Raw genomic sequence first — 17,879 nt, forward strand, 5'->3', positions numbered from 1 at the left:
TTTTAGCTTATACGTCCATTATACATAAAACGCGCACGCGAAAACGTATTCTGCACTTGCGCACACTCATATGCGCAGTCGTAAAAGGTCTTACGCGCACGCATAAACGCGGCGCAGGCACAGAAAGTTTTTAGTTTTGAGGTCCGGATTATAGATCATTCCGAATTATGGGTGTCCGAATTAACGACTTTTGACTGTATTATGAAAGATCACGTGGGAAGGGAGTAGACATAAAAAGAAGGGAAAAGTTTGTAATTATAATTCCAAACTTTGAAAATGATTGAAAACTCGAATAAAGTTGACTCTTGATAGAGGGAAAGTGTAATTTATTTTAATGTTCAAATCATGTATTTAAAATTTTGTTAAAGGTAGTTACAGCTATATTTTAATTTTAAGCTTTTGTTTTTATAAATATAGCTCTTTAATATTTTATCAAACTTTTCTTAGGTCATCAAAAAACAATTACAGATATTAAATTTAGCCATGAAGACCCACATATGCTTTTTTCAAGTTCTCTAGATGGGAGAATTTTGTAAGTAAAATAGCAATTTTTTTAAAAATTTTTGTAATTATTTCTTTTGTGTAATAGAATTATTTCTTTTATTAGTATATGGGACACAAGAAGTAAAAATGATCCAGTTCAGACATTTTACGGTAATTTTTTTTCTTTTTATATAGTTTGAGAAGAACTTATATATATATATATATATATATATATATATTGTAATTAATAAAAATTATTTTGTAATTTTTTTTTGTTGGTTTATCTCTCACTTGTTCAGTAATTTGGCATGATTTTATCAAAAGAGCAACATTGTAATGTCTTGTGTTGAAATTCAGAGAATTTCTTTATACTAGAATCAAAGTAGTAGGTTTTAATTATATCTTGGGCAATTATGACATATGTATAAGCACCATGAGCACTTGCATTGTGTAAGAGATAACCAAGCTATTTACTTTCATTGTTTATGCCATGTTCTTTTGTATGTTCAAGCCTAAAATTTCTAATAGCTGAATTGAAAGTCACATTCTTTGAAACAGGAAAACTGGGCCATTCTTAAAAATAGTGTTCTTGGAAGGGATTCCCACAAGTATATCATACTCTGTGACTTCCCATGTTGTTTGGATTTTATTCTTCATTTTGCTTCAGTATTCATCATGGCATACTATCTTAGCTATGATCATGGTATGCAAATATCACAGAATGCGTTTAGAAACTGTTTTGAGTCATGATGTGTCCTTTATTGAAGGGAATGAAATTTGGTTGAAGAATATTTTAGTGATCACAATTCTTGTACAGGAAATGATACAGATACTGAAATAGAAGATGAATCTTTAGTTTCTTAAAACAAACACTTTATTAAACCCCTACATGGCATGACAACCTTTATCTTGTCATGAGATTTCTTGTCATTTGCTATATACAGTCAAAAGTCTTTTAATCCGGACTCATCGGGACTTCGACGATTCTGGATTATCGGTTTTTTTGGATTATAGATCATCAGTTTAAATCTGGTAAGATGGCATGCAGAAATTATAAAATTAAAAATATGAAACCGTAATTTATGAAATAAAGAGCAATTATGATCTAAAGGGTATCAAAATTTACAGAAAAAAAAAAAAAAAAAAAGCTTAATATTTATTTGTTTACTTTATTAAACATTTCTTTCAATATAAGTTGTTTAAGTTGCTTCGTTTTATGTGCTAATACTTTCTCTTTAATTCTATAAACAGACATAATTTCTTGTTTAGTTACAGAGTTCCGCTGTTCAAGTCCTATTATAATTGCTGTGTCGAGAATACCAACTAATTTGTTAATCGAAATTTTTTTGTTTTCAATAACCTCTGTTACCTTCTTCACTATCGGAAGCGATATTTTCTGGATCTAGAACCATACTACAGATTTCGCTGTCCGTTAATTGATTGATGATTGGGATATTGTCATCGCAATGAAAAACTTCTCTTATATCATTTTCATTTATTATCGCTTCTCCACATTTCTTTACAAAATCCAACAACTAGAAAATTTCGCCTTTAGTTTGCGATGTCCAAAAACCTTCAAATTCGCAGCTATCATCTTCATCCTCCTCACCATGAAATATGGTAGATGGCCATAAATTATGCCAAGTATTTTTTAACGTGCGGGGGGGGGGGGACGACGCGGCGCACAATGAACTGGAAGTTGATCTCTCAGCACTATCCTTATCTTCAGGGCAGATGTTTTTATTTTATTCGGCTTATAATTCCTTACTAAATGTAGTATTTCATCTCGATGTACTCTGTCTTTAATATGATTTAAATCAAATTCCTCGTCATTATAAATATCACGAATACACATCAAATAGTTTTCTGGTTGCAATTTTCTAATTTCGACTATGTTCAATGTATGCTTTACACATGCGCACGTTGAAAGTAAACAAATAATTATAAAGTTTTTTTTTGTAAATTTTGATACCCTTTAGATCATAATTTATCTTCATTTCATAAATTACGGTTTCATATTTTTAATTTTATAATTTCTGCATGCCATCTTACCAGATTTAAACTGATGATCTATAATCCGGAAAAACTGATAATCCAGAATCGCCGAAGTCCCGATGAGTCCGGATTAAAGACTTTCACTGTACCGTTATACCGTCTGTTATATATTAAAAGTGCATGCGTAAACATATTATGCACATGCATAAACGTATTATGCACATGCATGATGCATATGCACATGCGTAAACGCATATGCGCATGCGTGAAAGCATTATGCGTTGACGCATGCGCAGAAAGTTTGTAGCTTTGAAGTCCGGATTATAGATCATTCCGGATTATGGACGTGCAGATTAACGACTTTTGACTGTATTATGTTATTATTTAAAATACTTTATTTTAAAATTTTATTTAAAGATTTAAATAATAAAGAATGAAAGTTTATGAAAACAGAGCCTAAGATAACTAATTGTACAATTTTAACAAGTAAATAATATTTAAATACGGTTCTTGGCAGATCTAAAGAGGCATGCTACTCAGAGGGTTAATAAAGACAGTCGTTCCAAAAGGTTTAAAAAGAAATTTTGAAACAGATGCTTGTTTCTAAAAACACTCATTAAATCATTTAAAAGAACACAGTGATAAGTGAAACTAAACAAGCATACAACAAGTAAAAACATATAAGATTTCAGTATTAATGAGCCACTTAGTAGTTTGAAACTTATCAAAGATGTGCATTGTGTCCTAGCAAAAAGGACAGAGTTTATTTGCTAAAATTGTAAAATAAGCATTTACAGTCACTCACAATAGAAACATGAATGCGGTTTCTGTGAAAATTATATAAAACAAATCTGAGTAACATTTATTATTATTATAAAATAAATTTATTTATTTATTACCCCAAAGGGCTATTAATTTTGTTTAGACATTTTTTAGTGTTTTACTATACACAGCATTTCACTTTTCAGATAGTTGCCACCAAATATTATTGCCCTGTATTATATTTAAAGAAATTAAATATTGAAGAATCTGCATAAATGTATGTACATTTCTCGCATTGCCTCCATTCGAATAGGGGCATCTGTTAGTCCAAATTTCAAATTTGTTCTAATATCTATTTCATATTTTGTTAAGCATTTATGATTTTTTGATTAAGAAACTCAACGATTTCAAAGTGAGCAATGGCAGCACTGTACTGGGGGGGATTTTTATCTCCAGTGTGTAAGACTGTGTATCAGAAGCTCTAAAGATATGCTCTTTTAAAATTATTTTGTGCTTATTGCTGTTGAATTGAATTTTATGGTTTAAACGTGAAGAACATGATATTTAATAAATAAAGGTAAAACACAAAACATTTTAAAAAAAGCCCCTTTGGGCATAATATAAAATCTGAAAACTTTCAGATTTTTTTTTAATATATTTTTTGTATTTTACTTATAACATGACTTTTTCTGTCTATGATGTTTAAATTTTGAGAAAGGTTCTTGGTATGAGATACCGAAGATAGGTTCCTGTGTTTGTATTTACTGCTGGAGTATTGCCAGATTAAGTTCTTGGGTATTAACTGGTTCCTGCTGATGTATCACCTACAGTTCAAACTTTGCTCTCCTGCTAGTCTTGGGTTCTGCAATTTATAAACAATACATTGTACAACCCAAGAAGTTATTTTGAATTTTTCTAGAAAGATGCAATTTTTTATTTCTTAATTCATTAATGCTTTTTAATGTTTAAGAGATGGTAGGGATGCCATTTTAAGAAATCTCAGTGTCAAGTTCAGATCAATTATAGCTTGCATATATTTATCTTAGTAATTTCTTATGTTACCTTTTTTCTGCTGAAAGTTCTTGGGACAATGATTGTTATCTTGTGCTTGTTTTTACTGCATTTTGCATAATATATTTACTAGATTTTTCAAAAAAATAAAGCAAAAGGAGTCCTTTCTTTTCAGGTATGTGATATTTATTATTTTTATTAATTTTTTATGTTACCTATTTTCTGCTGAAAGTTCTTGGGTTAATGACTGTTATCTTGTGCTAGTTTTTACTGCATTTTGCATAATATATTTACTTTTCAGGTATGTGATATTTTTTTCAGAAAACTGCAAGTGTTCTAATTCTCTTGCAACAAAACTGCACATGAGAAAATATGTGCAATGAAAATGTAATGTTAGCAACTGTCATCAAAGTGTTAGAATAAGAATTAGGATAAGAATCCAGTAATTTTGAGAAATGGAAAGTACTGGTAATTTCCTGGGGGTTGGTGCAAATATAATTATATATGCTATATAGTTTAACACCGGAAGAAAGCCTCATGTTTTAGTTCAGAATTGACTCAGAGTACTGAGAGATCTCTGTGCAAGCTTTGTTCTTTGCATGTGTTCTGTTTAATGCAATGCAAAGCATATCTAAAGTAGTTTTAAATGGTAACTACTGATTGCAGTCTGTGATATTGAGAAGACTGTATGAATATTTTTATGGAAAGTTCCAGAAGTGTAAAGTCTTCTTTTGGTAAATTAAATTTTATCAAGCTGTCATTGCTTCTGTATGCTTTCAGTCCATTACAAACCTGCACATATGTAGCAATATCAACATTTTGAAATGTGTTTGTATAGTTAGTTTTGCATTGATAAAAAATACCTGTATTTGACATAAATGCAACTGCAAAGTGCAATAAAAATTTTTAAATAATTAAAAATCTGATTATTGCCTGTGGCAATAATTTTTAATCACCCCTTTTTAATCACATCTTACTTCCAGGAAGTAGCCATATTTATGATTTCCAAAGAAAAGTAAGCTCTGTCAATTTGGGTTTGATATGATCAGAAATTTATTTATAGCACATTGAATTGGTCAAAGTAAAATTATTGATGAAAATTTGTAACACATATAAACCTTTGGCTAAAATACTTTGAACTAGTAAAGTACCCATGAAAGTTCTTAGCTTAAAAGGCAAAATTACAAAATTTCTTAATATAGGCTGTAAAATATTCAGCATCTTTCCATTTGAAACAAACAATATCCAGATTTTCACCACTGCTGATTTATGTAAGCATTACATTTTTGTGATGATGTAGGTTGAAAATATTTTTTTTAATTGTTCACAATAAGAATTGTTATCAAACTAATCTTAAATTCATGGATGTTCAAAGTTCATTGTTTTCTGGTTGGAGTAAAACTACTGCTGACTCATGTACGTATTGCCTTTTTTATGCTGGTATAGGCATTACAAACTTGAAAAGACAAATCTAAGAAAGCAGGTGATATGAAAAGTGAAGTATTGAGATGAAGTGCTGCAAAGAAAATATATTTAGTGCTCTGAATTAAATATATATACTGAATTTAAATTGGAAGTTAAAATTACTGCAAGAAAAGAATGAGATTAATAAGATGAAAATTAATACTAGATGAAAAGTGTACTTTGATAAGGAAACAAAAAGTAATATCATGTAATACAGTTAATGTGAAATAAAAAAAATCCTATTTAAAGTTACAGAATACTTTTACAAAATTTTAAAATATGAACTGTTGTTAAGGAAGCAAATTTAATAAACTATGAAGGAAGGGCATATGCTTTAGGAGTGTAACCAAAAGTTAATAATCAAAGATTTTGAATAAATTTCATTTAGAAAATTTTTTTTGGATATATCCAGTGGTGTAAAGACAGAATTTCTGTGATGATTAATTTGATTGTAAATTATGTGAAAAATATGGAGGGAAAAAATAATTAAAAAAAATCTGAAAGTTTTCAAATGTTTTGTGTGTTACCTTTATTTATTAAATATTATGCTCTTCACACTTAAACCATAAAATTCAGTTCAACAGCAATATCACAAAATAATTTAAAAAGAGCATATCTTTAGAATTTCTGATACATAGTTTCGTACGCAGGAGATCAAAATGTTTTTTTCCCTGTACAGTGTTACCATTGCTCACTTTGAAATCATTGAGTTTCTTAATCAAAAACTCATAAACGAAAAAAGATAATAAAACAAATTCCAAATTTAGGCTTCCAGATGCCCATATTCAGGTGGAGATGAACGTTATTCAAAATTTGATGGCTCTAGGTATCGTTGTTTTATCACAATGCGAGAAACATACATGCAATTATGTAGATTCTTCATTATTTAATTTCTTTACATATAATACAGGGCGATAATATTTGGCTTCAACAATTTGAAAGGTGAAATGCTACAAAATGCCAAAATGAAATTAATAGCCCTTCTGGGCTAACACCCTTTGGGCTAAAAATCTAAATTAAATGCGGAAAAATGGTTTCAATATATGTGTGGATCTCTCTGGAGAATCAGTATTTCAAATTTAATAATGCTGGGTCTTTCTATCTTTAATTTATATGACAAAAACATAAACATTTTCTTTTATTATTATAGATTATTTTTCAGTTATAAAAACTTGATTTTTTTTTTTTTTAGATGATACTGATACGATATTGAAACCTCTTTCTTGTTTTGATTTCAACTTGAATGAAAATTATGTATGTGCTGGAACTGAACTAGTTAGAGAAGATGCATTTCTTATTTTTTGGTAAGTGTTTTTTTTTTTTTTTTTTCTGTTTTTAAATGATTTTTTTATGTATTGTTTGTTTTTAATTAAATGGGTCAATCTGATAAATTAAAGTATTATGTGAATATGATTCAGTGGTTACAGCTGAAAACATCGTGGACGAAAACGTCGCGGAGAAAACAACGCAAGGCGAAAACGTCGTGCTACAAAACATCGTGGGAGAAAACATCGCAAAGAGAAAACATCACAGGTCTAAAACATCGTGGTACAAAATATCGTCGTCGAAAATAAAGCCGTTCAAAAACTTCGCAGTTTGAAAACATTGTCTTAGAAAATATCGTGGTAAAAAATAAAGTATCTACAAATCATCGCATGACGATAACATCGCAGACATGCTTTATTTTTTTCAGGCTTTTTTTAGATTATACTTTTTATGAAAAATTACCAGTAAAAGCTTAAAAAAGTAATTTATTAATGACCTTTGTTAGTTAACTATGTCGGTTTAAAATTCTGTTAAGTGCTATAAGTTGCATTACTTTTCTATGCTCAAGTTTCCTTCTTACTTTATCAGCAAAAATGTATTAGTTAATAAAAAATATGAAAGTAAAAATTATCCTTCTTTCCATCTTGCGCTCAATCACTATAGGAATATCCATTTACAATTACTATTAAAGCCTGAAAAAAAGCATGTCTGCGATGTTATCGTCATGCGATCATTTGTAGATACTTTATTTTTTACCAAGATATTTTTGACCACGATGTTTTTAAACTGCGAAGTTTTTGAACCACTTTATTTTCGCGGGCGATATTTTGTGCCACGATGTTTTAGAACTGCGATGTTTTCTACCACGATGTTTTGTAGCACGACGTTTTCGCCTTGCGTTGTTTTCTCCGCAACGTTTTTGTCTGTGATGTTTTTGCCCTGATGTTATCGGCGGACACCGATTCAGTAGGATAAAAATTTATTTATTTCTACCTATTAATAAAAAAGGAATTCAAAGGTTATTTAGCTATGGTATATTAATTCATGTATTTTTTTTTTACCTTTTCTTGTATGAATTTTCATATATTTCCTTGTATGAATTCGCATGGCTCCTTTATTTTTAAACCAGCATGAATCTGTTTTCCCTTTCTTCTCAGGACTGGTTTTGAAACTGTTACTCTATCACTTCGGTACTGCCGGAACCACTCGTACAAGACAGCATCGAGATTTGCCAATTTCGAGATTTCTGGTGTTAGAATCACTGTTGCTGTAAAATTTCAACAGCTTTTGTTTGTTTCTCCATATATTATACACAGTTCATGTTGCAGTTCCATACAATTCTGCTATAAACCAAGGAGCCTCCATCTTTTGCAAAATTTCCACTTTTTGCATTACTGTCATTTACGTGTTTCAGCGTTGCAAGCAGTAAAATCATGAACACACTTTCTTGCGTGTCATTGTATTAAAAAGCGCTGAAATTTAAAATACTTTTAATTTATCCACAAAATAGATTTTTTTTTTTTTTTTTTTTTTTTTTTTTAAAGACAGTATTAAACAATCTTATGAAATAACCAACTTCACAAAATACACTGTAAATTGTGACTTTGAAATAAAAGTTGAGTGAATTGTCTGCTTTTTTACCTCGATGCAGATTGGAGAGGAAAAAGCTTTTACCATGATGTCAATAATTGGGTATTTCTGTTATGACTCATTATTACTCAGTAATTATGACGTCGTTTTTTTTGGTAAGAATTTTTTTCTTCGGTATTTCATTCTCCATGTTGGGGTTTCCGGAACCTATAAATTGAATGTTTATATTTTGAGAGGCAATGCAGATTTCATTAGCTGGCAGATTTCAGGTCGGAAGATTTTCAGTATTTGACTGTATTGCAATCTGATAATGTCACAAGATTATAATTTGCATTTACAAGCAGATTTTAAGTATTTTTAGCAGAAATTAGAATTTTTTTGGGTCTTAATCTGTGCTTTCCTTTCTTTTTACCCCAAATATTGATATATTTTGAGAAGTTTTGATTGACACTGAAAATTTTCAGGTTTGTATAGCTATGTAATAAATGCATCTTACCTGTTTAATTAAAAAAAAGTAATTTTTTATGATGTAATTTAATCTTCTTATATTTTGGATTAAAGTTACAATGTTGTAATATGCTGATTTATTTTAGATTTCGCATTTTCCTGCCTCTTAAAAAAAAGGCAAAAACTTATTAATTATTATTACTTTGCATTTGATGAAACACACTTAACAATATTTTTTAGTATTGGCATTAATTCTAATTAAATCAAGCTCAGTGCCTTTTGAGGGAAAAACAAATTGTTTCGCATCCTGAGGTACAAATTATCTTGCTGAGATTTAAGACTCATAAGTATAGCATAATGTCATCTATTACAGTTAAAAAAAAATTAGCCTGAAATATGTAATAGAGATTAAATTTATACCAAATAGATAAATTCAAAATTAACATGTTTCTTTTGCGTATGTTTTAGCATATTGTTGAAAATAATATAAATATACTTACAAATTTTGTACATAGATAGGTAATTTTAGTGAAATTATATATGAAATTGTTGTATTTCTTTTGTGTAATGAAAATCTAAAGGGCAAAGCTTGCCAGAAAAGTAAGAATACAGGGGCAAGTCTATCTAACATTTAAGTTATTTATGGCTATCACACTAATTTTCTGAGATATCGCTAAGTTCATCGAAAATTGCTAAGTTCGCGAGATACCGCTAAATTCATTTTGAGCATTTCTGTGGAAGTTTCAGAATTCTGAGGTGTTTCTTTTGATAAAATAAATTTTATCAATCTATCAATCGGACCTTTGTGCATTCAATCTTTTATGAACTATATGCATGCAACAATATTTTAGACAGATGAAGATTCAGAATGTTAGTCCCCTTGTACCAGCTTAAAAGTACTAAGTATAGCTATTGAAAAATCAATGAGAGTAGTGGTACATCAGTGTAATCGAAAACACTTTTTTATGTATATTATTATTATATCTACAGATTATTATTTCTTTTATTTATTTTACAAATGCCAGTCGATTGTCATTTTATCGTTAGATTTCTGGCTGTCCAATAATTTTCAACAAAGTAACTGAGTTTGCAAATATGTCTTGACTTATGCATCAGAGACTTGGGCATTGACTTTACATGATGAGGAAACTCTGGGAATTTTTGAGTGAAATATCGTATGTTGCATTCTTGGTGGGGTGCAAGTGAATGGATCATGGAGAAGAAGATCTGATTTAAAACTCTGTAAAATTTACAAACAATCTGATATTGTAAAATTCGTCAAATTACAGAGACTTAAATGGGCTGGCCATCTGGCTTAATGAAGAACGAATGAAGATCATTGCTGCAAGAAAATCGTTTTGGCAAAGCCCATGGGAAATAGACCTTGGGGCCGACCCCTGCTAAGATGGATTGATTGTGTTGAAAAGAATAATATTTTAAAGGTTAAAAACTGGAAAACAGTTGCCAAAAGTAGAGATGCCTGGAGAAGGCCAGGGCCCACCCAAGGCTGTCAAGCCATTGAAGAACTAAGTTTGCAGAGTGCTTGTCCAAATGTTCAGCCATTACCAATCATTTAGAAGAGGATAAAATACAACTAGAGATTGACCAGTCCATGTCAATGAAGCTGAATGATTAGCCATCACTGGTTGTTTAGAAAAGTTAAAAATACAAACAGGGATATTGGCCAATCCAAATCAATGTAGGCAATCATAATTCTCTGAAAGTTTAAATTTTGTGAGAATAATATTTCTTGAGGAATTCAGAATCACTGATGGATATATAAAAAAATTTCTTAGACCTTTTTTCATTATATGTTTACAATGACTTCTCATAAGAAATCTGTTAAATTTTTCAGTAGCTTTAGTGAGTTCAGATTTACACTCTTATCAGGTTTCTTGCATGACAGTGACTCTTTTTGCTGGCGAGAAATTCATAAATTGTAAATTATTAGGATATTAAAAGATATGTTAACAAAAGTTTATTTTACAGAATAATTTTAAAAGCATTTGATGAATTTGATACACTGTCATTCTAAAGAGTGAAGAAATATCTTTTTGGTAATCAATTCTCTAGAGTTTGAAGTAAAACGTATTTTTGAAATAAATTAATTAAAAATTTAGTTTATCTATAAATCAGATTTGTTTACCTTCTTATCTAAAGATTGCTAAAAGTATCTCTGACAGCAAATAAAATAACCCCACAGAGTAATGTGTTGGAACTTTTATTTATGCTTGGTTTTGAAAAATTAAACCAGTGTTTCCAGGTTTCTCGGAATCTGGACTGGTGATCCAGAATGCCCTCTTCTATTGTGTCACATCTCTAGTAAAAAAATATTTTGAGCAATGGCTTCAACAAAGCTGAACAGGCATTTCATGACAAATTATACTGATATGAAAATTTAAACTGTTGATTATTATACAACTGTTGAGAATTTAAAATAAACAGTGTATAATTTAATAAACGCATTACAGTTCACAAGGTTCATGAAACAAGTTATTAGGTTGTAGAGCTTATTGCACAGAAAAGGAAAAATCACTTTGTTGGTGAGAATACAATAATACTTGCAAGTAAAATTATAGTGGATAAAACATGGAAGAAGATTCAGTAAGGAGAACTGAAAATTTTCTACTTTCAAACAACACAGTAAATCGACGAATCAGTGATGTGTCACAGTATGTTGAAGAGGTTTTGTGTGATAAACTGAGAAATGCCAGTTTTTCAATTCAAGTGGACATTACAACAAGTTTAACCAACAAATGTCATGTTCTAGCACTTGTAACATTTATTAATGAGGAAGAAATTCAAGAAAACTTCCTTTGCTGTAAAGAATTGAGACAAGCAGAGGAATAGTTATACAGTCAAAAGTCGTTAATTCGGACACCCATAATCCGTAATGATCTATAATCCGGACCTCAAAGCTTGACGCATGCGCATAGGCATTTATGCGTGTGCGTAAGACCTTCACGGCTGCACATAATATGTTTAATGTATAACCGACGGTATAAGCTATAATTATCTAATTATCTATTTCAGTTAATGTTGCAGATTGCATTGTTCCTTAATCTTCGAATTGGATCCCGGTTATTATTTTTTGCAGACTGTTAGAGCAATTTTATAAAAGTAAGCTCGAATTTTCGATTATGTCAAATAGAATTTCTGATGCTTAAGCTCCCAAAGGATCTACAAAGTGAAAGTATGTTTCGATGTCCATCAAACAAAAAGTGAAATTGCTGCAGAAAGTGGATAAAGACATATCCTTTTTTTTCTCTAACCATTCCGAAATCTGTTTATCAATTTCATGCTGCTCTGAGGCGCGGGGGGGGGGTGTGGGGGGGAGGAAACGCCACAACGATGAATTGGAAGTTGATCTGTCAGCACTATCCTTATCTTCAGGGCAGATGTTTTTATTTTATTTGGCTTATAATTCCTTACTAAATGTAGTATTTCATCTCGATGTGCTCCGTCTTTGATATGATTTAAATCAAATTCCTCGTCATTATAATTCGCTTGACACAGCAATTATAGGATTTGAACAGCGGAACTTTGTAACTGAACAAGAAATTATGTCTGTTTATAGAATTAAAGAGAAAGTATTATCACCTAAAACGAAGGAATGTAAACAACTTACATTGAAAGAAATGTTTAATAAAGTAAACAAATAAATATTAAGCTTTTTTTTTTTTTTTTTTTTTTTTTTTTGTAAATTTTGATGCCCTTTAGATCATAATTTTTCTTTATTTCATAAATTAGAGTTTCATATTTTTAATTTTATAATTTCTGCATGCCATCTTACCAGATTTAAACTGATGATCTATAATCCGGAAAAATCGATAATCCAAAATCGGCGAAGTCTCGATGAGTCCGGATTAACGACTTTTGACTGTAGTTAATATTTTATCTGCGTATCTGAAAAAAAAAAGGGGGATCTTCCTTGAAAGACTTATAGTAAAAGGGGAAAAAATGTCTGTGTTGTTTTATCGTACTGTTTTATTCGTATAGAAGTGCTGATATCAATGAACTGCAAAAGTATTTGGTGGTGTTATAAAAATAGTGAACTTCATTAAACAATAGCCACTTCACTCCAGAAGTTATGAAAAGCTCTCTGGAAACATGGATAAACAGCACACAAATCTGTTGGTATGCACCAAAATCTGTTGGTTAAGTAGAGGCGCAAAGTTCTTAATAAGGTTTTTTAGCTAAAGAGATGAATGCATGTTTTCAATGAAACAAACAAACAAAATTTTATTAAGTGCTTTGAGGATCAAATGTGGGTGCAAATGCTATCTTATTTAACAGATATCTTGGTGACAGTTTTCAAAATCATGCCAAGGCCATACCCTATACTAAGATTTTACCACAAAATCTTTTAAAACTTTTTTTTCTTTCGTTTTAATAAATGCCATGTCATTTTGCAGCAAAAAAAAAAAAAAAAAAAAAATAGTAATCAGTCATCTATGCTAACCATTTATAATTATATTCACCAAAATATTGTTGATTATTGTAATTCAGTTTTTAATCTCTAAGTAACTTTATTTTAATGTAATCTGTATAATTTAATGTGGCTTTTTCTGTCTAAATTTATTTATTATTAGTTAATAATACTTTCAAATTTCCGCCAATTTTTTCTGGCATGCTTTTGAAACTAATTTTAATGAAATCATGAAATTTATTACACATATGTTTTGCTTATGTATGCTGCTAAATAAATATAACATATCTGAATTTATTAAAAAATATCATTAAATAGATATTTCTTTCATTTAGCTGCAAAATGTCTGGACAACAACAACAACAACAAAAAAAAAAAAAAAAAAAAAAAGAGGGTTGGGGCATCTTTAATCCAGATTGGGCAGATTCTAATCTCAGTCTTCAGTGTAGAAAACAAATGCTATTATAGTTATAATAGTAATGCTTTGTGAATAAGTCAGTCATATGTAATTGCCAAATTTTTGTTATTTCAATTGTTATCATAATTGATTTACCTCTGAGCACAGAAAATGTGCACTATGCAGATAAACTGGAATTTTCTTAAAACACACCTGAAAAAGTTAGGGAATTTCATTCTCCTGTTTGAGTGGCAACCCTGTTTAAATAAAAAATTTTTAAAAATATCCAGCAATAGTTTTAGTTGCTCTTTCAACTGTTATCAAAAGGCTTTTTAGAAAACAATTCTATTTGTGTATTTTTTAGCTAAAGAAATTGTATCCATTATTTACCATTATAATTTATCTTTATACTGAATATGATATTTTCTAGTCCATCATTGAATAGGTTCTCTCTGTAATGAAAAGAGAGATCCCTGAAAATAGTGAATTATGAGTCGCTAACCTATAATGTTCCTTTATTAACACTACGAGGGAAAGTAAAAAGATTGTAGTTTCGAAGCTTTTAACACCAGCATTAAAGTGAGGAGCAAATAATGGTCACATTCACAGACTGAAATAGCATTTATGGTTAGCCAATTTAGGGAACATTTTTCTTTTAATGTCTTATATGCAAAGTAAGATTTAAAAATTATATATGTTCCTCATACAGTAACGAGAAAATATATAATTCTGTTTATAATTACTCTGTTATATTTATCACTGAATTATTCTGTTGGTCTCCCTTTTTTGTTTTGTTTGTTTTAAGTTATGTACTTATTTTGTAGGGATCGTAGAACATCAAAAAATCTTGGTGGCTACTGGAATTGTCATTTTGACGATATTACTCAGGTAAATTATATTTCAAATTGTGCCTACTGTTGTTAATTATTGCTAATTTTAATAAAGTTATATTATAATTTTTATTAACGTTCTTTGAAATATTCCCCCCCCCCTAAAGTTATTCGGGAAATTTTTTTTATGATCTTCATAAATTTGCGTATTTTGTGTTTTAGGATTTTATAGTAATTTAATAATTTTTAAATGCCATTTGATCAAGTTTGTGTGGTGCACAGTAAAAATTTGTAATCATCTTAAAAGGGTGGCCTTTTGCGCAAGCGTATAGGACAGGGGTCAGCAACCTTTTGAGTCTGAAGAGTCAAAAATTACAATTTACAAAATTTCAAAGTTTTTATAGAGCCACAAATTTTTTTATTGCCAACAATAAACAGTACTCGCATAAATAAAGTTTTTTGATTAAAAAAAACTAATCTAATTCAGAAGTCAAACAACAAAAATCAGTGTTATATTTTCAAAATTTTCACAGGACTAGTTTCGATGGTTTTTCTGAACCACCATCCTCGGCTGCAAAACCGCAAGTCAAACAACAAAAATCAGCATTATATTTTCAAAATTTTCACAGGACTAGTTTCGATGGTTTTACCGAACCACCATTCTCTGAATTAGTATTTATTCGCGTGTTATTGTGTTTTAAAAACTAATTTATTTATTCATAAGAAAAAAATATCTATTTATTCATAAAACATATCTATTTATTCATATATAAATAGTGTTTTTCACAACAAATTAGATAATATATATAGGGCATTATTAGATAATTACTTATTATTTAAGTAAACATTTACTTACAACACTAACTTGTACTTCAATAACAAACAATTGAGCAAACAAATTCAATGGGATGAATGGCTTTGCATGGTTATTAAAGTAGAGAATTTAAACTTTACTAAACAATGTAACTTGTACTTAAATTAAAAAAAAAAAAAAAAAAAAAAAAAAAAAAAAAACATACATTTGAGCAAACAAATTCAATGGGAGTGTTGGCTTTGCATGGTTTTAGAAAGTTTGGATAAATTTGACGGCTTTGCATGATTTTAGAAAGTTTAGGTAAATTTGACTCACAACTTCTTGTTTTAAGTTTCAAACACAACTCTAAATTTTTATTTGTTAGTTGGCTTCTTACTGTACTTTTAATTATATTCATGCAAGATAATGCTTGCTTGCAGGAATATGTCGATCCAAAGATAGTCAGCACTCCATATGCCAACTTCTTCACCTCACTGTGGCAATCTGGAAGACTATTCCATGAGTCGAATATAAGTGCCTCAACTCGCGGCATTTCTTTTAAAGCTGTCCACTTTTGTTGTGTTACATACATACATTTCTGGACCTCCAACTCTTCCAACTTGCTTTTCATCTCTGTAAATTTTCCACTCCACAAAGCTTTACTTTTTAAATCGATAAATTGCATTTCTAGAGATCAAGTATCAATTCCAAATGGCTCAATGTGGATTTCTTTACTATTTGTGTTGAGAGGATTTACTATGAATGCTAGAGTGGTTTTGTTGGTTTTGAATTGCTCAAATCTGTCAGCAAATTCATCTTTAATTTTTTTTTATAACTGTGCTGAAGTAATTCGTGTCAACAGTTGCACTGGTTTTATCGCGATATTGCTTTAGAAATTGAAAATGAAGTAATTTACCGCTCTGAATATCTTCTGCAAAAAGAATTAATTTTTCTTCAAAACAAACCAATTCTTCTACCAAAACATAAGCTGGGCTTCCCTTTCCTTGCAGTTTTAGATTCAGCTCATTTAATTTCGCTGTGACATCCACCATAAAGTAAAATTTTTGCAATCATTTATCATTCTCTAATTCAGGGTGATTAATGCCTTTTTCATTTAGGAATGTATTTATTTCATTCAGGCACAAAGCAGAACGCTTCAACGCCATCGCACTTTATTGTGAAGAAGGAAGTCGGAATACTGAGTCTCCATTTCGTTTAAGAATTCTTTGAACTGACGATGGTACAGTGCCTTTTGACGAGATGCTGATAACAATCTTGATTACCAAATTCATAACCTCAACTATTTCGGCCAGAAATGTTTGGGCACAAAGCCCTTCTTTGTGTATTATGCAGTGAAACATAAGAATTTCGGGGTTTATTTTGCTCTGAAGAATCGTTGTTGCCCCTTTATTTTTTTCTGTCATACTTCTGGCTCCATCAGTTGCTATTGAAACGATTTTATTTAAATCGATCTTATTGCCTTCAAGACATTTTTGCATGGCATTCGCTATATCTTCCCCTCTATTTTGTCCCGAGAGCGGTATCAATCCTATAAGTTCTTCTTTTGGATCTCGGGAAGACACGTACCTGACAAAAAGGGCAACTTGTGCCATGTTTTTTATGTTGCAACACTCATCTGTAGCAAGTGATAAAGCAGAAGAAAGCTGAATATCTTCCACCTGCAAATATGTTACATTTGAAGACATTTTAGCTTTTCTATCTTGTACAGTTTTAGTGGATAGTGGCAAATCTTTGATTTTTTTTTCAAGATTTCTGGTTTGTTTTTGAAATCACAAAACAGTTCTTCAGATGCACGTATGAAGCAATATTTGACATATTCCCCATCTGTGAATGGTTTGCTTTTTTTTTTTTTTTTTTTTTTTCAATTTCTAATCATACCGCAAAGCTTGCCAGATTAACATTACTTGTGGATTGCGTCCAGTTACTTAACATGGATCTTGATTGCTGTTTTTGTTTTTGGATCTCGTCGATAGTTTTTTTTTTTTTCATTCTTCGCCGGCTGGATATTTACTAGCAAACTGAGTGTGTTTTTTAGTGAAGTGTCTCCCTAAATTTGATTTCTTATTGTCTGCGAGTTTTTCATGGCAAATGAGACAAGTCGGAAGGCCATCTGAGTTGCATATGAAATCGAACGACTGCGTCCAATCCCAAATGAGACAAGTCGGAAGGCCATCTGAGTTGCATATGAAAGCGAACGACTGCGTCCAATCCCGATTGAATTCTCGATGCTTTTCTTCATCTTTTTTTTTTTTTTTTTTTTTTTTTGTTTTTGGATAAAATAAATAATAGTTGCGTATGGAACTAAAGAGCCGCAGCTTCACATCCAAAGAGCCGCAGGTTGCCGACCCCTGTTATGGGATGATTGAAGGTTGCTCTTCGTTCCAGCCATTT

General features: G+C 30.5%; 1 protein-coding gene across 5 annotated transcripts in view; it reads left to right on the forward strand.

Annotated features, from left to right (window-relative positions):
- The window catches only part of LOC118190395 (WD repeat-containing protein 89), a 139,739-nt gene that overhangs the window by 88,736 nt on the left and 33,124 nt on the right, over positions 1 to 17,879 (forward strand). For 4 of the 5 annotated variants that reach the window (XM_085815552.1, XM_085815553.1, XM_035361090.2 and 1 more), the window contains exons 4-7: positions 448 to 532; positions 608 to 654; positions 6,908 to 7,019; positions 14,669 to 14,732. In XM_085815552.1, the coding sequence (XP_085671678.1) occupies positions 448 to 532; positions 608 to 654; positions 6,908 to 7,019; positions 14,669 to 14,732 (308 nt within the window). Of the gene's footprint in view, positions 1 to 447; positions 533 to 607; positions 655 to 6,907; positions 7,020 to 14,668; positions 14,733 to 17,879 lie in introns of those variants that run through there. The other variant, XR_015040799.1, reaches the window with a different exon arrangement.

The sequence above is a fragment of the Stegodyphus dumicola genome, chromosome 4 (assembly GCF_044657685.1).
Source record: "Stegodyphus dumicola isolate Sdum_Otavi_A_Nest chromosome 4, ASM4465768v1".
In the NCBI taxonomy this organism is placed as follows: Eukaryota; Metazoa; Arthropoda; class Arachnida; order Araneae; family Eresidae; genus Stegodyphus; species Stegodyphus dumicola.